A 20,683-nucleotide genomic window follows, 5' to 3' on the forward strand; every position below is an offset into this window, starting at 1 on the left:
TAGAGCATTGATTATTCTGCCTCGGAAATACAAATGATTCAGTAAAAGCAAAATAATCACAACGACCATCTTGTTTTTATTTCCAGCTTTATCCATGTGGGTCTTTCATTCATCTTCATTAGCTTATACAGACCCGATAGTGTTTTCACAGATGTGCAAATGAGCTTTGGGAGAAGGGCTTGAGGAGTTAGAAGGGGGGGGGGGGTCTCAGAGGTACAGTGTGGTCCCACAAGCAGCTTAAACAAATGACCTCCACGGAGCTATACCCCAGAGGAGCTTTCCACGAGATAAATAACAGGACATTGCTGTTCTGACTTGATAGACATGATAGGAACACAATGGACCCTGATTAGAGAGTTAGCTCCTGTCACTAATCATCTCTGTCCTTGGCCCCGTGCTTCAGTATGCGTGTGAATGCTACGTAGTTGAAGTTGCCTTTCTTGTCGATGGGCGCCTCTCGGAAGAGCTCGTCCACCTCATCATCCGAAAACCTGTCGCCCATCGTGGTGAGCAGCTCCCGCAGGTTCTCCTCCTGGATTATACCTGTGGGATGAGTCGATGAATACAGGACATCCCTCCAGACATTTCCTATTATTGAACCCCAACCCCCACACTATTCTAACATTTGTAGAACAAAAAAATTGCCCAATTTCAAAATAATGGGGGGGAAAAAAATTAATTGCAGGTTTTGACATGTGAAAAACGCCTAACTCACCCGTGGCCTCTTCGTCGAAGCAGGCAAAGGCGTTACGGATCACGTCCTCCGGATCTGTGCCGTTGAGCTTCTCTCCGAACATGGTCAGGAACATGGTGAAGTTGATCGGGCCCGGAGCTTCGTTCATCATCGTCTCCAGGTACTCCTCTGTGGGATTCTTACCTAGATCACAAGTCATTAGGGTTTTTTTTTTATAGAAATGTGCTAATACATAGTATAAGAATAAGTCTAAATGTGTGTAAAAACATTGTTAACTTTACCTAATGAGGCCAGCATGTCATGAAGGTCTTCTTTGTCAATAAAACCATCCCTGTTTTGGTCGATCATGTTGAAGGCCTCCTTGAACTCCTGAATTTGAGACTGGTCAAACATGGCAAACACATTGGACGTGGCGCGCTGAGGACGCTTCTTGGTGTTCTTTCCCTTGGCCCTTTTGCTCGACATGATGGCGGTAAGTTGGTTCTCCTGCTCTCTCCTCCTGTGGCACAGATCAAAACGAATGCTGTCATCTAAAAAGGCCACACGATCGTCGTCAAGTTGATTTGAGAGCGGTTTCACCATCGTGGATCTGGTCATGAATGAGCGACATGAGGGTGATGTTTCTCTTCCATCACCTTCTGATTCATTTGGGATCAAATGTCTGAGCCGCAGAGTGGAAGAGAACAGGGCCCTGTCTGCAGCTGTGGACATCTGGACTGGACTTTGCACAGAACAATGGTCGGAGATCATTACGCTATTTGTCGATATGTTTTTTTCGGCTTTCTGGGTGTTTAACTGCAATGATTAAAATCCAATCTGAAGTGTGTTTACGGTCCCCTGACATACGGTTGACAGCGTTGTGCTACCACACATTAGCCGACGACAATACATGGAAAACCCTAATGCAGATGTACTATTGCGACGTTAAATACACATTTTAACTAATAACCGTTAACGTTAGTTACTAGCTAATAGCTAACAGTTAGCCCTGGTTGACCTCATTAACTCAACGAGCCGACTCACTCAAACAAGCTAACCGAAATAAACTCAAAAGGAAATCGGATGTATCTCATGTTCAACGAATCCACCCACCTCAGAAATCACGAGCGTCGATGCCAAGAGGCAGTAACCGTTACACGCAGCTAACGGGCGACCCGAGCATCCACAGCCCGACGCACGGTGACCATTAGTGTTCCGCTTCCTCTCCACCAAAACCGGCCAATCGCAGCCCAGCGGGGCGGGGCCAACACACCGGAATATACCATGTTGTTGTTTGTTTGTTTGTGTTTTTACATAGTTGAATAGTAAAACGACCATACTACTAAAATTAAGCTGTTCTACATGCTTTGTTTGGTTGATGTTTTTTTTTTTTAAATATTTGTCCGGACAAATATTGTAGTTGATATGTTCCACCGCCAGGCGGCAGCAGTTACTAATAAACCAACGTTCATTTTCCCTTTAGTTCTCTATCTCAATATCCATTCAATTAGACAGCAAAATACCTAGAAAAATTAACATTGAAATGACAAATTCAACCGGAAGGTTAACGGTAGGTGAGTAGTGTCCCTCTTTTATCCACAACAAGCAGACCTCTGATTGCACACACACACACACACACACTGGCAGCTCGCAGCAGAGGGCCATGCGAGCTGAGCAGCCTCTGCTGGGCCTTCTCATGGTCTAAATTTAAAGCCTCGCCAGCCTTAAAAGGTCCTGACGGTGTGTCTTGCATTCTGCCGAGTGGCAGCATTATTTTGGTTCAGTGGACTGTCGTCCTGTCCACTGCCCTCACCCTGCTGCTTTCCCCGGATCTGAACTTGCTTTAGCTCCTTTTGGAATAGCGCACATTTTCTCTCATTTTTAACTACTGTGGATTGGTGAATTCTTTGTTTTGGTGAGTAATATCAATATAACTATGGCTCTAACATTAGAATTAAAATTGTGAATCAGCGAGGCCTGAGATCTTCTTTAACATTTGTATTGTTATTATCTGTTGTAATAATGTAAATATATTCAGATATCTTGTTGTCCATCACACTAACCAGATCTTTTATATCCATGCAGTCATTGTAGTTTAGAGTGCATGTCATTGAAGTGAAATTCCATCCTAAAAGTAATGCTAATCTTTTCCATTAACATTCACTTTACTTAAAACATTTGACTCAGATCTTATCTTTTGCACTCATGGCTTACAGTCCAGTTTACTTACTTAGACATGCGTCTATTGTCATAAACAGCGGATCTTACCTGATTGATTGATTGAGTTGACGTGAAGACTCGGGCCTATATGTGGGCTGCTCATATTTTCAAGCTGTATAACTTGAGCTTTGAGCTGAACGCAAAAGAAAATGTTAATTTTGATAATTAACTTAAGTCATGATTCCGGAGGTTTCCTCTCAAATGGGAATATTTGCCTGTTCCTTAACTGAATACCTTTGGGCTTTGAACTTTTTGACCAAAAAAAGACGTTTTAAACTTTGGCTTCTAGAAGTTGAGGTGGAGGGGGCTTTTTTCTTCACAATTTAATACATCCACAAAATAATTAACAGCTTCGGTACTTACAAGAGTGTTGAGTACAGAGCTTTAGTGTTATAGGATTATTACGTGTATCTTTAGCCTTTTAAACCAAGCCTTGATTAAAGATATTTTAAACATATTTATTCCTTTTAGATGTCCTCATCAGTTGATGGATTTCATCACTTCACCTGTATTTTTCAATTTCACCATGAATTCATAATTTCTACAATTCTGATTCTGGACGTCATTGTTTGTTACATTTTCATGTAATCCTCAAAGACACAAAACTAACATTTAGTCCGCAAAGCAAATCAACGTTTATCCACCTGCCGCTTCTTCCCGTAACACATTAGAAGTAGATCCTATAACCAACACCTGAACTGCTCTCTTCCAACAAGAAATAACAACTTTAATACCTCATCACCACCTCCTGCCTTAAACTAACCCTTCAACACAGACACCTACTTGCAATGGTAACACTGAGATTGATTTACAGAGCTGGTTAAGGAAAAAACAGTCAACCAATAAGTTGGCGCAGAGACCTTCGGGATGTCAGCATCAGTACAAGTGACGCAGAAGCTGCAGCAGCAGCAGCAGCAGCAGCAGTGTGAGAGCAGCTGTTACCTGAGCTCCACGTCGGCCGTTAAACAGCAATCGTTCTCCTCGTACAAGACCAGCAGCCGTCGGTAAGGGGATCAGAGTGAGATCCAAAGTATTGGGTTGATATGTTAATAAGTAAAAATAATTTAAAAAAACAAACAGGGTTCTGCTTAAAGCAACCTGCTGCTTCCGTTGCAGACCTCTTTCAGATATTCAACTCTGTACACCTGTACATCTGGTGTGAAAGTGTGTGACAAAATGACTACTTGTCTTCACCTGCTCATGCTCATGTGATTCATTGTAGCTCTGTTAGTTATGTTGCTACTCAGGTAGAAGCAAAAGCATCTCATGAACCAGCCTGATCCTTTAGTTTACATTAGTACAGTTATGCCATTGTATTGTTCCACGATGTGATCAGGTCAAAGCTTGTGAACTCAAAACTCATTCATCAAATCAGTTCCGTTGTAAATGATAGGACTGCGTATGGGGCCCAAACAGGCCAGAACCAGTACCGTAATATTAAGTAAGTAATTCAAATATCAGTGTACTAGTCTGGGCTCTGGTGTCTAATTAGGTCTAGTCTAAGTCTACTGTAGCTAACTTTTAAATACCACGAGGCAATAGTATTATGCCCATATTCGATTTACTTTAATCCTAGATCAATCTGAAGACATTTACGAGCTGGATTATAATACAATAATCCAAATCCCAGTGAATACACATAGACAATAATTAAAAAAATGTCTATGCTATTGAATTAAAATTCTTAGGACTGTGATTGAACAAATTAGCAATATGAAGTCATCATAGTAAGCGAACCATGCGTTTTCATTGATCCATAATATTAGGCAGATCAAACTGTTTGATCAGTTAATTGAAGTAGTAGTTGTCAGACTAATAAATAATATAAATCATTGTCATGGAGAGAGAGATATAAAGATTCTCGTGTACTTCATGCCCTTCATTTTATAAGGGTGCAGCTGCAGGAACAAACGTTCAAAACAAAAGAAATAATGGAGTCATTTAAACTGTCAAACGAGGAATTTCCTGTCAGACTTCTTTCGTGACACTCTGTGTTAGAACCACACGAGGCTCGATCAAAGCAAAGTATTGATTATCGATCCATTTGTACGGCGGGCCGAACACGTGATGTGGTCAGAGCCTCCGTGTCCTTCAGCCTGCGGAGCTCAGTGTGCATGTTGGATGCCATGGGAGCTTTCTAAACCCGGGGGGGGGGGGTTCAGCAAGGGAATGCCAGCTGTAATGAATGGCTGCCAGATACATTCATGGGCCGCTAAGCTATTTCTGTAGGCGGGAGACGCGAGAGGTTTCCATGAGGCCCGCTCTAGAGACACTGCATGGAGACGTTTTAGAAGTTTTAGTCTTGATCGGTCGTCAGCATCCAGTGACTCAATTGGACGAGTCAGTGTTATTCCCCTTTAAAGATTTCCACGCACACGGTTTCTGTTTGAGAGTTTCCCATTATGTAAGCGTTTGAGAAATCATTGACCCCGGACGGAAGGACAGGCGCGGACTTGGAGGAGACTGTGAATGAAAGCAGGGCTTTTAAAAAAATGAACCTTTCCGCCCTGCTGCATAACCCACTGCTTCCGGCTCCACTTATTACCCCCAGCTGACAACAGAGAGGCCCGAGAGGCCGATGGGTAAATGAGTCATGTGTGATATGGGTCAGCGTCCTCAGAGGACGGACCGAAATACATCTTCCATTTCGCAGTGACTTTGGAACCTGTCTTTATATAACCGGCAGACTTGACTGCTTAAGTTCTATAAACGAAGAGAGGCAGCATGTCAATGTTTTCCATATTTCCATGTGCATCTTTTCCATATGGTATCTTTTAGCACAGCAGCAAACATGGTGGATACCATCAAAGTTACTTGTTTAAATTGGTCCTTAAGGAATAGAGCCATTGTTTCATCCAACATAACTGCTTAATTTTCTTAGAATTACATTTTTTGATTACAGGAACGTTTATGCAACCAAAGAATAACACGCAACACATTTTTTGACAAAATGACCACGAAAGTATAATTCTGAAGAGGTGCAAAGCATAGCATACGTTGGCTACAGAGACAATGCTAATAGTAAGATTAGTTAATTAATGACAATCGCAGGATTTAATATCAACGAAACAGAGTCTCATCAGCCTCAACACAAAATGTGGCTTTCATGTAGAAAGCAGTTCACTGCTTTTGGATGGGCCTAAAAGTTTGCACTGCACGTGACTCTTGTCTCTCACCTCTAAGCCAGAAGACCACTGTGAAGACGGAGAAGCGGCAGGAGGTGGTTAAACTGAGCCCGCTACCCAAGAGAGCCAAGCGCACCTACCTGGCCACGGACACGGACAAGGAAGTCATCGGCTACGTCATTCCCGTCTTCAGAGCCAAGTGAGTGTGGACGTCCCCCAGTAAAAAAAACAAACAGAGTCAACAATGATGAGGCACCATCGCGGCTATTGAGTGGTGCGATCTGCTCTGTTCGGTTTTAGTCACGAGGTTGTTCGCGGCCTGATGGAGGCGCAGGAGGAGGAGGAGGTCACGGAGGAGGGCATTCACTACGTGGCCATGAGGAACCTGTTTGTCAGGGAGGCCAGGGAGGCCGTGGACGTCAAAGTGGAGAAGAAAACCAGATCAACGCACATCAGGGAGTCCGCCGGGCGCATGGAACTCAGCAAGACGGTAAATCCTTCTCATCTATTCGTCATCTATTGGGAAAACAACCAGGTGCTTTATTTCCCCCCCGATCATCGGGTGTCCCGCACGAGGCCCACAGATGCTCGCGGTACTTTACTCTCATGTGACCGCGCAGGCCTTCGCTCTCTTGCTCCAGATGGAGGAGTGGGCGGAGTTCCGTAAGAAGATGAACCCGGACAGCCTGACGCACCCTCCGGAGTTCATCGTCAAGCCCCGCGGGCAAACCGTGTGGGAGGGCAGGACGGTCAGGCTGCACTGCACCGCGGCCGGGTGGCCTAAGCCCAGGGTCGCCTGGTGAGTCCAAAAAAAAAAACCCTCCCCCCCCCCCTTCCAGTCACGTGCAAAAGAGGCTGAGGAGAGGACGAGAGAGTGTGCGTCACACGCAGGGGGTTCCTATCCAAAGCTCTCGGCGATCGGCCAGATCTATTTTGCCCACAGGCCTCGACGTGAACACACACACACACACACACACGCGCACACACACACATGCGCGCGGTAACGAAACGAACCGAGTTTCTTTCTTCTGTCTTCAAGGTACAAAAACAACGTCCTCATCGACGCCAAGGCCCGCCCGCAGAAGTACACGATCGAGAGCAGTTACAACATGCACTCCCTGGAGATCAAGAAGTAGGTCACCGCTGACCCCAGTTACGACTCAAATGAGATGTGCAACACCCACCCGCCCCCCCAAAAAAAGTCAAAATGCTCATTTCCCCCAAACCCAAATGTTTTCAGCTGTGATTTCATGGACACGGCTCAGTATCACGCCTCCGCCCTCAACGTGAAAGGAGAAGCTTCTGCCGTGGCCACCGTCGTTGTCAAAAGTAGGTGACCCGCTACGTCGAATCGACGCCACCCTAAATATGGTCCTACGGGTTATGTCTGGTTTTAGATTTGGACTTTTGCTCACTGTTTTGTGTTGTTTTGGAAAGGTGAGCACAGTGCATCTGGTTGGACTGTTGAACAGTAGATTTCTCCGCAGGGTTCCAGGAGGGCGAGGAAGCGGGCCCGCTCGATCCCAAACCACGTGAGTCCACGGGATCGCTTCACTAACCGACTTTTTCAAAACGACGGAAAAATGTTAAATTGTTACAAACGTCAGTCTCCCTCAGCTTCAGTGTTTTTGCCTCGTTCTTAGCAAACAAGCTCAAGAAATCCACCGACACTCGGCAGACGTACACAGTTAGCTGAACACAGTTTATCATTTGATTTAAGAGTTGGTGGAGACCAAAACAGAGGCAAAAGGAGAGTGTTGGACTTCATCAAGAGTACAAAAACACAGCTTCAGTCGAATGATGATGTCCGCTGGAAATAAATAACACAAATAAAGTAATCAGGGTAGATATTTTAACAGTAGCAGAGTTTTAAAATTTCTTTATTTTGGCTGTGCAGATGGTTTCTGCGCTGAGCATGGTGTCACATTCGAAACAACCATCATTGACAAATTCGAAGTGGCCTTTGGCCACGAAGGCGAAACTTTGAGCCTGGGCTGCACCGTCATCATTTACCCCACTGTGAAAAAGTACCAGCCTGAGGTCGTGTGGTCCAGAAACTGTAAGTAGAGGGGCAACATTGAGTTTTAATGAGTCCATCCTATGGATCTGGTCACACTTCTCCTGTGCTCCAGCTGTCCCCTTGAAGCCCTCTCAGTGGGTGCACACCCACTGGTCCGGAGAACGAGCCACCCTCACACTTGTCCACCTCAACAAGGAGGACGAGGGCATGTACACCCTGCGTGTCAACACCAAATCTGGCTTTGACACCTACTCCGCTTATGTGTATGTCAGAGGTAAGGTGCTCGATATGCATGTATAGATATATTTTTTAAATACAGCTTTTTGAGCTGCACTGATTTATACGGTTTTAAAGCAACCTATGACACATCCCCCCCCACCCCCCGCTGCTGTGTCCTCTAGAGGAATGCTTCTATGTTTGGGAGTGTGATCTGAAAACACAATCAGTGGGTTTATGCACAATAGTGTTGAATCTTGAGGATCCCCATTAATGCCACACTGTATTGCTGTACTGTAATGGAGATCAGCCTGATTTAGAAACAGCGTGTGTGTGTGTGTGTGTGTGTGTGTGTGCGTGCGTGTGCGTTGTGCCGTGCCAGACGCCGATGTGGAGGTAGAGGGGGTTCCCGTGGCCCCCCTGGACGTGCGCTGCCACGACGCCAACAAGGACTATGTGGTGGTGACCTGGAAGCAGCCGGCGGTGGAGGGCAGCAGCTCCATCCTGGGATACTTCGTCGACAGGTTCGGGACGACCTCCTTCTTGGGCCGCGGGGCGCCGCCTTTCCTACCTGGCGCTTCACCGATCTGACTTCCGAGGTGTATTTTATCTCCAGGTGCGAGGTGGGCACTCACCACTGGGCCCAGTGCAACGAGGCGCCGGTGAAGTACGCCCGCTTCCCCGTCACTGGACTGGTGGAGGGACGCTCCTACGTCTTCAGGGTGCGGGCCACCAACAAGGAAGGGGTCAGCAGGCCGTCCCGCGTCTCCGACGCCGTGGTTGCCATGGATCCCTCCGACAGGGCCCGCCTCAGAGGTGAGACACACACACACACACACACGCACACACACACGGGACCCCTGCCGACTTATACATTTTTTTTATTTTTCCCTAAACAGCCGGCCCGTCAGCCCCTTGGACCGGGATGATTAAGTTCACCGAGGAGGATCCCACTGGTACGACGGTTTTAAACCAGTATAATGTATATGATATTTGACTTTTTATACTGAGTATGAGAGCCGGGCATCCAACCACAATAACTTCTCCGAGAAATGAGAACTTCATATTTTGTTCGACTGGTTTTCTTGGAAAATCAAGTTCAAGTTCTGAAAAGAATACTATCCAAGTATGTCTTTTTTTAGAATGATAAGCAGCCCAAGTGACTTTTACAACCTCCACCTGTATGAAGAGACTTTCCCTCTTGACTCCTCAGTGGGAGTTGTCCCCGGAGAACCCTCTGACGTGGTGGTCACTGAGGCCACCAAGAGCTACGTGGTGCTCGCCTGGAAGCCTCCCGTCCAGAGGGGCCACGAAGGAGTCATGTATTACATCGAGAAGGTGAGTAGGGAAGGTGGACCCAACCAGCCTGGGACGAGCAGACGGCACATTCAAGCACACCTTGCCCAAGAGCAGCTTTGACGTCGCTGCTTTTGTAGTGCGAGTGTGTCGCATCACCTTTCCCCTTTTTTTCCCCCACCGCGCGGCGTCACCTGCTCCCCCCTCACTCACGCGCCGCCTCAGTGCATCTCGGGGACGGACGCCTGGCAGAGGGTGAACTCCGGCATGCCGGTCAAGTCTCCGCGCTTCGCCCTGTTCGACCTGGCCGAGGGCCGGTCCTACAGCTTCCGCGTGCGCTGCTGCAACTCCTCCGGTGTGGGCGAGGCCTCCGCGTCCACGGGGGAGATCACGGTGGGAGACAAACTGGGTGAGTTGGGAGAGACACCCGGCATCGGCATGAGGGGAAGGCGCTTCAGTTATTTTACCGGGCAGCTGTTTTTTTTTGTCCTGCATTACGGTCGATCAGACCCCAAACCCATGATTTCCGTTCGCTCACAATATTCTTGTCTTATTTCTTAATTTCTTACAAACCTCTTTCTTAACAGACCTTCCGTCGTCTCCCGGCAATCCAGTGGCCACCAGGAACACTGACACCTCAGTGGTGGTCTTCTGGGGGGCCTCTAAGGATGTTAAATACCTGGTTGGATACTACGTTGAATACAGCGAGGTGGGCACCGATGTGTGGACACCTTGTAACAACAAACCCGTCAAGCAGACCAGGTAACGTACAGGTTAACGGAAATGGTTGCTTATGGTTGCAGCAAACCAGGAGCTTATCTACATTTTACTGTTCCAATTTGATAATTACAGAGAAATACTGTTTAAATAGTATTAATAACGATAACAATAATAATGATGAACGTCTCTGACGCTATTCTACGCCTCAAACCACCCATATCCTTTGGCTAGGAACTGGCAAGGCGGCTTATGCTTCATAAAATTATTTATACGTTTTTTGTTTGCTGATTTGAAAACTATTAGTGCGATATATTTATTTATTTATCTTTTGGTTTCACAGTTGAGTTCATAGAAACTTCTCACTCCTCAACTTTTATTTTTGTTGCTAATCATTGAAATACTCCAGCCTGAACCCCCCCCCCACCCCCCCATCTCTCTCCCCAGGGTTTCTGTAAAAGTTGAAAAGAATACTTATCTGTAACTTAATTGCAATTGATTTATATTTGTTTGCTCAAACAAGGATTCAGCTTCTATCAGCTCTTTCATGCACACAATATGACCCCTCATGCTTTCGTCTGCTCTCCTTTCAGGTTTGTGTGCCACGGCCTGACGACGGGGTCAAACTGCGTGTTTCGGGTCAAAGCCGTCAACGCCGCCGGATACAGCCAGAGCTCCTCCGCTTCTGAGGCCGTGGTTGTGAAAGCCGCCATCTGTGAGTTCCCTCTCGACTCGTCTCCATTATTCACTTTGCCTGCAGCGAGCCAAGCCGCACTCCCTCCGTCTGCTGCTTCCTGCCAGCTATTTTTAAAACATTTATCTGTCCTGGGAATGGCCGCCGAGATGGTAGACTCGTGTTTACTTTGAGGCATTCACACACAACCTGCAGCCCTCTGCAGAGACCTTCTCAACTCATCTTTGTTCACTCGTTTCCCTTTTCCTAACAACACATCTTTAACTGTCATTCTCAGTTACTCCACAGGTGTTATTTAAGATTCTCTTCTTCTCGTCATATACACTCACCGGCCACTTTATTAGGTACACCTGTCCAACTGCTCGTTAACACTTAATTTCTAAGCAGCCAATCACATGGCGGCAACTCAGTGCATTTAGGCATGTAGACATTGTCAAGACAATCTCCTGCAGTTCAAACCGAGCATCAGTATGGGGAAGAAAGGTGATTTGAGTGACTTTGAACGTGGCATGATTGTTGGTGCCAGAAGGGCTGGTCTGAGTATTTCAGAAACTGCTAATCTACTGGGATTTTCACGCACAACCATCTCTAGGGTTTACAGAGAATGGTCCGAAAAAGAAAAAACATCCAATGAGCGGCAGTTCTGTGGGCGGAAATGCCTTGTTGATGCCAGAGGTCAGAGGAGAATGGCCAGACTGGTTCGAGCTGATAGAAGGGCAACAGTGACTCAAATAACCACCCGTTACAACCAAGGTGGGCATAAGAGCATCTCTGAACGCACAGTACGTCGAACTTTGAGGCAGATGGGCTACAGCAGCAGAAGACCACACCGGGTGCCACTCCTTTCAGCTAAGAACAGGAAACTGAGGCTACAATTTGCACAAGCTCATCGAAATTGGACAATAGAAGATTGGAAAAACGTTGCCTGGTCTGATGAGTCTCGATTTCTGCTGCGACATTCGGATGGTAGGGTCAGAATTTGGCGTCTACAACATGAAAGCATGGATCCATCCTGCCTTGTATCAACGGTTCAGGCTGGTGGTGGTGGTGTCATGGTGTGGGGAATATTTTCTTGGCACTCTTTGGGCCCCTTGGTACCAATTGAGCATCGTTGCAACGCCACAGCCTACCTGAGTATTGTTGCTGACCATGTCCATCCCTTTATGACCACAATGTACCCAACTTCTGATGGCTACTTTCAGCAGGATAAAGCGCCATGTCATAAAGCTGGAATCATCTCAGACTGGTTTCTTGAACATGACAATGAGTTCGCTGTACTCAAATGGCCTCCACAATCACCAGATCTCAATCCAATAGAGCATCTTTGGGATGTGGTGGAACGGGAGATTCGCATCATGGATGTGCAGCCGACAAATCTGCAGCAACTGTGTGATGCCATCATGTCAATATGGACCAAACTCCCTGAGGAATGCTTCCAGCACCTTGTTGAATCTATGCCACGAAGAATTGAGGCAGTTCTGAAGGCAAAAGGGGGTCCAACCCGTTACTAGCATGGGGTACCTAATAAAGTGGCCGGTGAGTGTATATTATGTGTATATTTGCATGAGCCTGCTTTACATACTCATCACTTACATACTCAATCCCTAACAACGCGAGTTCGCTGTTCCTCATTCCTTCATTCATTAGAAATAAGGTTGAATACACATTTTTAAAAATAGATGATGCTTTCCAATGCTTATGCTGGATACGGCTATTGATTTGTTTTTTTGCTTGAGTTCTGTTTTACTTGTTTTTGCCAAGGTGAAGGCTAAATCTTTGTGTTCTCAAAGAGCATGAGCCTAATGAGAGACTCGTCTGGCTTTCGGAGAGTTTCGTAGCGTGAAAGTTATCCTGCTTCTGGCCTCGAGCGTAAGTACTTTTATCTGGTGTGTGCAGAGCATGCAGCATGCTCAACCGTACACTAATGACAAACTAAGACCTGTGAAATATTCGGCTAACGCCCGGCTGTATGCCATCGTATAGGATTGAATTTTTCACGAGGGGCTGAAAACGATCTGCATTATAATGAATACAAACTTCCTTTGCAGCCGTCCCTGGGAGGGCCACTGGGGTGACCTTGCTGGAGGCTGCGAAGGACTACATGATGCTGGCCTGGACTGAACCCGCTAACAAAGGAGGAGCAGATATCCGAGGGTACTTTGTGGACTACAGGACGGTGAAGGGCGACGTGGTTGGAAAGTGGCATGAAATGAACCTCAAGGCATTGACTACTACCTCTTATAAAGTAAGTTAACTTTTTAACACCCGTGGATACAATTAAATAGTTGTGGCTTTTCAATGGATGAAGGAAACATGATGTCATCGTTCGCTGCATTTTGGCAAATTTACAATTTTAACCTTTTTTGTTTCATTAACCCCAAATGATTCGATCCACGCGGTGATTCGTTTACGTTTGCAGCCTAAAACAGGTATTTTAATTTTTTCTCATTATCTTTTAGGCTGAGAACCTGAAGGAGAACGTCTTCTACCAGTTCCAGGTGCGCGCTATGAACATGGCAGGTGTGAGTGAAGCCTCTTTGCCCACCTCAGCTCTGGAGTGCAAGGAGTGGACCATCACTGTGGCAGGTACGACAGATAATACGTCCACGAAAAACGTGGGTCAGTAGATATAAGAGAGTCAACCATTATATAATTCGATCAGTTAATTGGGAACCATTGATGGTCAATTGATCTTTCAAGCTATTTTTAGTCAATGACGAGATGTCTGTCTCAAGCTTTTTGATATTGACTAAGATTGTTAGTTTTAGTTGAACTGGATTTACCAGGCCGAAACAAACAAAGAGTCAGTTACCTCACTTTGCACTGAACTCAATGCCTTTCAGAGACAGCAATAGCCTTTTTATTGTGTAATGCCAACTTCCTCTCTTTTTACGCTCCAAGGTCCTCCCGTCGGTCTCCACGTGCTGGAGGTCCGGGACGCCTCCGCCGTGGTCCTGTGGGAGCGACCCGCCTTCGACGGCCGCACGCCCGTCAGCGGCTACTACCTGGACATCAAGGAGGCCCCCGCCGGAGAGCAGGGCTGGAAGGCTGCTCACGAGAAGGCCAACAAGACTAAATACATGAAGGCGAGGATGACAAATGGATTGTTTTATTGGATCGTCCTGAAACGCAGTTATTTACCCTCTGAACAACATCTGCCCCCCCCCCCCCCCTCCACCGAACTCCTGCCGCGCCGGTTTTAGGTGACGGGGCTGAAGTCGGGTGCGTCCTACGACTTCCGCGTGCGCGCTCAAAACCTCGCCGGAGTCGGAGGGCCCTCCGCAGTCTTGGGTCCGATCCTGGCCCGGACCCGCCCCGGTGAGTGGGATTGTTATGCAACTGCCACCTGTGATGCCAGTGATGCACACACACACACACACACACACACACTCATTTGCCGTCCGTTCCCCTCAGGCACCAATGAGATTCACGTGGACGTCGACGACGACGGCGTCATCTCCATGATCTTTGAGTGCTCCGAGATGAAGGAGGGCTCTGAGTTTGTTTGGTCCAAGAACTACCAGACCATAACAGACACGTCCCGCCTGACTCTCGTCACTGAACAGGGAAGGTGAGCGTCCTTTCGGGGGGGGGGGGGACACAAATACTCTTGTTCCCGGGCTTCGTTTTTCTCACGCGCCACTCGTCCCCCCCTTCTCCAGGTCCAGGGCCATCTTCAACAGTCCCTCACTGGAGGATCTGGGCACCTTCTCCTGTGTGGTCACCAACACCGACGGCTTCTCCTCCAGCTACACACTCACCGAGGAGGGTGAGTCGACCCACACCGTTGGCCTCTCTGCTCCTCTGGAGTGACTTCTGTGTGACATTGGTGCTAAAAGTGTAATGAGGGCATGAAGGACTGTCTCTGTAAATCAGCTGCATCAAACTGACCTGTGTTACGCTGAAGGGGAATTTATGTGACGTGTGTTTTGTCTGGAAAGTTGCCTCAAGTTATTCAGTGAGTTTCTGTCAAAGTTGTAGTGAGAGCCAAGGTTGTACTTGACAAGGAGAACGTTTGTGCTCTTACAAAATACGGTCATCCTAGTTTCATGCAAACAGGTTTCAGCATTCATCCATTTGGTTGTTGTTGTTGTTGTTGTTGTCGTCAGGTCTCAAACGTCTTCTGGACATCAGCCATGACCACAAGTTCCCCGGTGAATATCCCACCAAGTCACACAAAAGGCTCATAACATTTGATTTGATTTATCTTGTGCAGATAGTGCTTTTATGTGTATTTGAGGTATAGAACAACCATCACTGTGTTCCAAAAGCACAGGTTTCATCTACCAAGCCTATGTTACTTTCAAAATTAAGAAAATGTGTTTTTTATCAGTTATTCCCTTCAAGAATGAAATGGCCTTTGAGCTGCTGGAGAAGGGTCGCGTACGTTTCTGGACTGAAGTGGAGAAATGCACTTCGGCCTGCCAAGTGGATTATGTCTTTAACGACGTCATCATTAACGAGGACAAGGTGGGGAAAACCGTGGACCTGCTTCGATGTCGTCCCACTTCTAGCTCGAGATCGTCCGCAACAAACTGATCCGTCCGCATCTCTCGCAGAAATACACGGTGAACTTCAACAAGTCCACCGGCATCATTGAAATGTTCATGGACTCCCTGGAGATCAGCGACGAGGGAACGTTCACCTTCGACCTGGTGGACGGCAAGGCTAAGGGCACAACCAGCCTGGTGCTCATTGGAGACGGTGAGTCCTCGCATGCAGTTTTTTCAACTTCCATGTGTCATTTTTTATTATAGACATCCCAAACAAACGGGCTACAGGCTACAGGCTCAAAGTCTCCCTCTACTTGGTGCGGTGCTTTCGCTGCAGTTTAAGTAACTGGCCTTCGAGGGGCAGCAGAGGACCACCTTTCTTTTTGCTGTCGTGCCGGGGCCATTGATTTTCTGATCAACTTCTTGCTACACAGAGTTCAGGGAGCTACAAAAGAAGTCTGAATTTGAGAGGGCAGAATGGGTCAGGAAACAAGGTAATAAAAAATCGAACTTTTCCTTTATACAGGTTAAACATCAAGAGTGTTTTGTAATAAATTTCCTTTGACTACCCACAGGTCCTCACTTTGTCGAGTACCTCGGCTTCACTGTCACTCCGGAATGTAACGTGCTGTTGAAATGCAAGGTAAGAAAAAGTGGTTTCAAACAGTGGTCCCATTAGAGGAGCATCACAAACGGCTCCATTTTAATCCAATCACTCCACTTTCCCTCCTCAGATCGGAAATGTCAGACAAGAGACTCAGATCACCTGGTCTAAGGACAGCATTGAGATCGCAGAGGATGATGAGGACGCTCAGAAAATCGAGAGAAACGACGGCGACCTGACCTTTAATATCGGAAAGGTCAGCCCATCAGACAGAGGCTTTGCATTGTGATGAGCCTTGAGCTTTATGAGTAAAGGGCTAAAAGCGTCGCTTTCCTCATGCAGCTGTGCTTCCATCGTAGACCTATGTGCTACGCTGCCAACCATCCCTCTCTGACACACACTATGCGAAATGATGAAACGCTTTGTTTACGTTCCCGAGTCCCGCCGTAGTGCTGCTCGAGTCAGCCTGTCGTACCTCGGAGTTAGAGCGGACGAATTGGATGCAACTGACTATTTCTGAGCGTTTATCTTTCATTTTGACTTCTGATTGTTTTCAACATTCATGCTATAGTGTAGATACGATATATATATATATATAGGTTTATCTGCGTGATTCATTCATAAAACCATTCATTTCTAACACTCTACTCAACTCTTCGGGACAATTTATTCGAACATGTCAAAACTGCAAAGCTGTCATTCTTTTTAGTTGTCAGTCATTTATTTTTTCAAGGTACCTGTGCATTTAAACTATATAAAACATCACTCACAAGGAGAGGGTTGGGGTCGTTGCATGAGCTCAGGAGAGGTGGCCTGACCATCACCACTCCTGTCACTCGCAGATGCATTAACTGGCTCATCCGTCTAATTCACAGTGGGTAATTAAGCAGGAGAAACCAAAAGGAAAAGAAGGAAAAAGGCCACCTGCAGAGGACGTTCCCCCGCCACCAAGACCCAAAGTCTGGACATAATCTCTGCTGCCATAAGTTCTATAATATATATGTGTGTCCTTCACGTCTCACCTTTTTCCATGTTCCCCCCTTCAATGCCTGCAGCATCCCGGGCAGTAGAGAAGCTTGCCTTTTCTGACTACTTCTTCTCTGTCTGGCTGTTTTACCGTCTTTTTTTTTATCTGTTCCCGTGATTTACGTTGTATTTCTCTCCTTTTTGGAAATTCGCGGCTGCCTCAAGAATGCTAAATATTGCTTTCACCTCAAACTGCAGATCTCCAAGGCGGATGCGGGTACTTACCAGGTCCTGCTGAGGGACGACCGAGGCAAAGACAAGAGCGTCTTCGATTTGACGGACGCAGGTAGAGTCGCTTTGAGGAATTCTGTGAGTGGGAAAGTGGTGGTGTCGAGTCTTGCACTAAGAAAGGTGATTAATTGCTGTTGGCCTCCTATTTTGCATCCTCAGGATACCAAGCTGTGATGAATGAGCTGTTCAGGGTTATCGGTGAGTCCTTAAACGTCACACTCCAAGCAGCAATGAGGCACCACACCACACGCACTAGAAAACACATGTGCACATTCACACTGTGCTCCCGCTGCATGTGTTTGGGCTAAAACATTTAGCGATGAGAGGATGTATAAATATTGAATTAATATTGAATTATATAACACCTGATTTTTATTATTTCCCCTTCCAGCCAACTCCTCCTGTGGTATAAAAGTCACCAGCACTGAACATGGCATCATCCTCTACTCCATGATCACATATTACAATGAGGAACTGCGTGTCGGTTGGCTCCACAAGTATGCACAAGCCTTCTATCCTTACATATTTTACTTTTTTTTTTTTAAATCTCCGGTCTGATAAACACATATGCACCTGTCATGGAAAAACCCATTCAAAAACTACTATAAACACACTTTGTTTATTTTAGGAAACTCTCTCTGAAATTAGTTGGTAGTGTTTTCAAGCCATTTAAAGCTTGTTTTGGTGCGAATACATTTCTTACAATTCTTATTCTAGTGACTAATACAGTATTGCACAATAAGAAAATGTTTAAATTGGACTGTTTTGGACAATAACTGTCAGTCTCGGCGTATATTTATGGTCCAAACTACATGAAACCAATCCACGGGTGGGGACTAAATCTCTGCAGCAGCCAGTGACGCAGCTCCCATGTGTCCGATCCCTCATGTGGGTACAACACAAGGATTCCAGCTCTCATTGATCTCCGTGTGTTACTCGCTCCTCCATTAGAGATGCTAAGATTGCAGCCTCGGAGAGAGTAAAGTCTGGAGTCACAGGAGAGCAGCTTTGGCTGAAGATCAATGAGCCCACTGAGAAGGACAAAGGCAAATACACCATGGACATCTTCGACGGCAAGGACGGCGTGAAGAGGGTCTTTGATCTGACCGGCAAGGGTAAGCGAAACTTTTACAGTCAAGCCAAGAAGCTGCTCGTTGTTGTGCTAAAAATGTACTTTTTTTGCTATTTGGTATACGTAACTATTAATAATAATGTGTTGATTTTATTCTGCTGCAGCTTGGGAAGAGGCATTTGAAGAATTCCAAAGGCTCAAGTAAGTAAATAAACTCATCCGACTCAGTCCTTCTGTTGTGTAATCCTGTTTGAGGAGGATGTTTACACAAATAAATACTCACCGTCATCACAAACCTAAAATAGACTCTGTGTACCTTGTGAGCTCTTTCCGAGGTGCTTCAAAAATACATTTCCTAATATTGAATGGCTTTCAGAACAAAACAGGTTTACAAGCTTTTTGGCCCACTGATATAATTTTAGGATGCTTCTGAACGTCTGTCTCCTTCCTTCTTTCCTTCCTTCCTTCCTTCCTTTCTTCCTTCCTTCCTCCCTTTTGCAGGGCGGCAGCAATCGCAGAGAGAAGTAAGTGGTTCTTTTTTTCGGGGTTTCTTTGGACGTAAAAGCTCTTTCACCTCTTTTATCTGGAATGAGTGGAATTAAAGAAACATGAGTGTGCTCATCGCGATACAATCATTCAAGAAATCATTTAATGTGATGTACATCTCCGCCAAAACGTGTTTCATAATATCGTTAATACGTGGATTCGAGTTAAAATACGTGGGTATGTTTATTGAAGAATGTTCCCCTGCCGGTTCAGTCAGTGTCTGTGACTATTATGTTGTCAACGGTCCACAGGTTGACTGATGGTTGACCTTGGCTTCTTTTGTTCGCTCTTGTGCTCCTTGTTTAGATCGCGCCCGGGTTGTTGGAGGCCTGCCAGATGTGGTTGCGATCCAAGAGGGCAAAGTAAAGAAACTAGATGTGCAGCATGCTGATCAACTCTCCGCTCTTACTTTTCCTCTTTCTTTTTCATTATCTGAGCTCTGTGAAATCCCGATCTGTGTGTGTGTGTGTGTGTGTGTGTGTGTGACACACCTTAAAAAACAACAACCCTGCAATCCTTCCCTTTTAGTCCCTGAACCTGACCGGCAACGTCTGGGGCGAGCCGGCGCCTGAGGTCCGCTGGACCAAGAACGACAAGGAGCTGGCGACTGACGAGCGCTACCAGCTCAAGTTCGAGCACGGCAAGTTCGCCAGCATCACCATCGCCGCCGTCACCACGGCCGACTCCGGCAAATACGCCCTCCTGGTCAAGAACAAGTACGGCACGGAGGCCGGCGAGTTCACCGTCAGCGTCTACAACCCGGAGGACGAGGAGAACAAGGAGGGGAAGAAAGGCTAAAGAGAGAGAGAGAGAGAGAGAGAGAGGAGGAGGAGGAGAATGCAATGTCATGAAATAAGGCAGAAGACATTAACGACTGGGCCATCTCCAAAGCATATTTTTAACCCCGGCACATGCCGGCGCACCGAGCAGTTTAAATAAATGATTAATACAACTGCTTCCTCAAGCCTCCTTCATGCGCTGGGCCAAAAAGAGCTTTGGGCATCGCTTGTTGTGAAAGAAAACAATGAATGTGCTAGAGAGAAGGGAATCGATTGCGTAGTAGATGCTTCACTTGTCTTCTGTCCGTTCTGAACCAAGTTCAGTTCCGTGAATGTTAAATGTTGAATCGTTCATCTTTGTTTTAGCGACGAAGGCCATCAAAACCAAGCTGTTGCGGTAAACTATTACAAGATTAGATTTGGAAAAGTCGAGTTATGCAATGTAAAAAATTTAAATAAAAATGATGTCATGAACTTCCTATTTGCGAGAGATTGAAAAAAAGGATGTGAGTGGATATGTCACATGCTTCACTTCTTTGTGTCCACTTAAACCCGGCATTATGTTTAAATATTACTTATGCATGTGTGTTATTTTTTTTGTGCAAGCGTCTACAGTATATTGGAACATTTGGAACAAGGGGTTCGTACAAAGCCTGTTGGACCGGCATTTTTCTGCATGTCTCTGGAAGTCTTTTAACAGAATTTCGAAGCGTCGGAATTTAAATGTTATCAGGGCAGAATGTTGTATTTCAAGTCGTTTTCAATGGCAACTTCCAGGTAAAGAGCTCTGCAGCGTCGTTGGGCTGTTTGTCTTGTTAATAAGTGAACATAACGTTGTTTTCCCTGCAGGCCCTCCCTTGTAATGGAAGGTACACAGGCTTTAGAGACCTTTTGCCTTTTCCCCTATTAGAAGTTCATTTATTGAGAAAAATGCCCTCATTAGCGTTAGGTAATTCAATTTTGCAGCAGGC

General features: G+C 46.1%; 2 protein-coding genes across 4 annotated transcripts; one reads left to right on the forward strand and one right to left on the reverse strand.

The window, feature by feature from the left end:
- Positions 1 to 53: 53 nt before the first annotated feature.
- Positions 54 to 1,941, reverse strand: myl12.2 (myosin, light chain 12, genome duplicate 2). Of its 2 annotated transcripts, none has more exons than XM_037459096.2 (4): positions 1,787 to 1,941; positions 976 to 1,193; positions 716 to 877; positions 54 to 543 (listed from the first exon to the last, which is right to left on the reverse strand). In XM_037459096.2, the coding sequence occupies exons 2-4, from the start codon at positions 1,157 to 1,159 to the stop codon at positions 371 to 373; spliced, it is 519 nt and encodes a 172-aa protein (XP_037314993.2). In that variant the 5' UTR covers positions 1,160 to 1,193; positions 1,787 to 1,941; the 3' UTR covers positions 54 to 370. The 2 variants fall into 2 exon arrangements, with proteins under 2 accessions (XP_037314993.2, XP_037314995.2); XM_037459098.2 differs by lacking the exon at positions 1,787 to 1,941 and adding an exon at positions 1,330 to 1,415.
- A 501-nt stretch (positions 1,942 to 2,442) lies between these two features.
- myom1a (myomesin 1a (skelemin)) lies at positions 2,443 to 20,286 on the forward strand. 2 transcript variants are annotated; one of them, XM_037459514.2, is made up of 38 exons: positions 2,443 to 2,588; positions 3,708 to 3,897; positions 6,077 to 6,217; positions 6,319 to 6,508; positions 6,660 to 6,817; positions 7,058 to 7,150; positions 7,259 to 7,347; positions 7,506 to 7,550; positions 7,916 to 8,077; positions 8,151 to 8,312; positions 8,637 to 8,778; positions 8,871 to 9,070; positions 9,154 to 9,210; positions 9,468 to 9,592; positions 9,776 to 9,959; positions 10,138 to 10,312; positions 10,861 to 10,982; positions 13,010 to 13,206; positions 13,421 to 13,547; positions 13,863 to 14,047; positions 14,165 to 14,279; positions 14,376 to 14,532; positions 14,624 to 14,730; positions 15,071 to 15,115; positions 15,295 to 15,431; positions 15,521 to 15,665; positions 15,889 to 15,948; positions 16,030 to 16,097; positions 16,189 to 16,314; positions 16,934 to 17,017; positions 17,283 to 17,370; positions 17,475 to 17,513; positions 17,707 to 17,812; positions 18,267 to 18,430; positions 18,552 to 18,588; positions 18,889 to 18,911; positions 19,240 to 19,295; positions 19,462 to 20,286. In XM_037459514.2, exons 2-38 carry the CDS (start codon positions 3,761 to 3,763, stop codon positions 19,729 to 19,731), a joined length of 4,518 nt encoding a protein of 1,505 aa, XP_037315411.2. In that variant the 5' UTR covers positions 2,443 to 2,588; positions 3,708 to 3,760; the 3' UTR covers positions 19,732 to 20,286. The 2 variants fall into 2 exon arrangements, with proteins under 2 accessions (XP_037315411.2, XP_037315412.2); XM_037459515.2 differs by lacking the exon at positions 16,934 to 17,017.
- Positions 20,287 to 20,683: the final 397 nt, after the last annotated feature.

The sequence above is a fragment of the Pungitius pungitius genome, chromosome 15 (genome assembly GCF_949316345.1).
Source record: "Pungitius pungitius chromosome 15, fPunPun2.1, whole genome shotgun sequence".
In the NCBI taxonomy this organism is placed as follows: Eukaryota; Metazoa; Chordata; class Actinopteri; order Perciformes; family Gasterosteidae; genus Pungitius; species Pungitius pungitius.

Coding starts and splice junctions, on each gene's coding strand:
- myl12.2 (XM_037459096.2), bottom strand. CDS start 1,159: ATGTCGAGCAAAAGGGCCAAGGGAAAGAACACCAAGAAGCGTCCTCAG. Junction 878..975: donor TGACATGCTGGCCTCATTAG/GTAAAGTTAACA, acceptor CTTGTGATCTAG/GTAAGAATCCCACAGAGGAG. Junction 544..715: donor CTTCGACGAAGAGGCCACGG/GTGAGTTAGGCG, acceptor CTCATCCCACAG/GTATAATCCAGGAGGAGAAC.
- myom1a (XM_037459514.2), top strand. CDS start 3,761: ATGTCAGCATCAGTACAAGTGACGCAGAAGCTGCAGCAGCAGCAGCAG. Junction 14,048..14,164: donor ACAAGACTAAATACATGAAG/GCGAGGATGACA, acceptor CGCCGGTTTTAG/GTGACGGGGCTGAAGTCGGG. Junction 16,315..16,933: donor TGACCTTTAATATCGGAAAG/GTCAGCCCATCA, acceptor TCTAATTCACAG/TGGGTAATTAAGCAGGAGAA.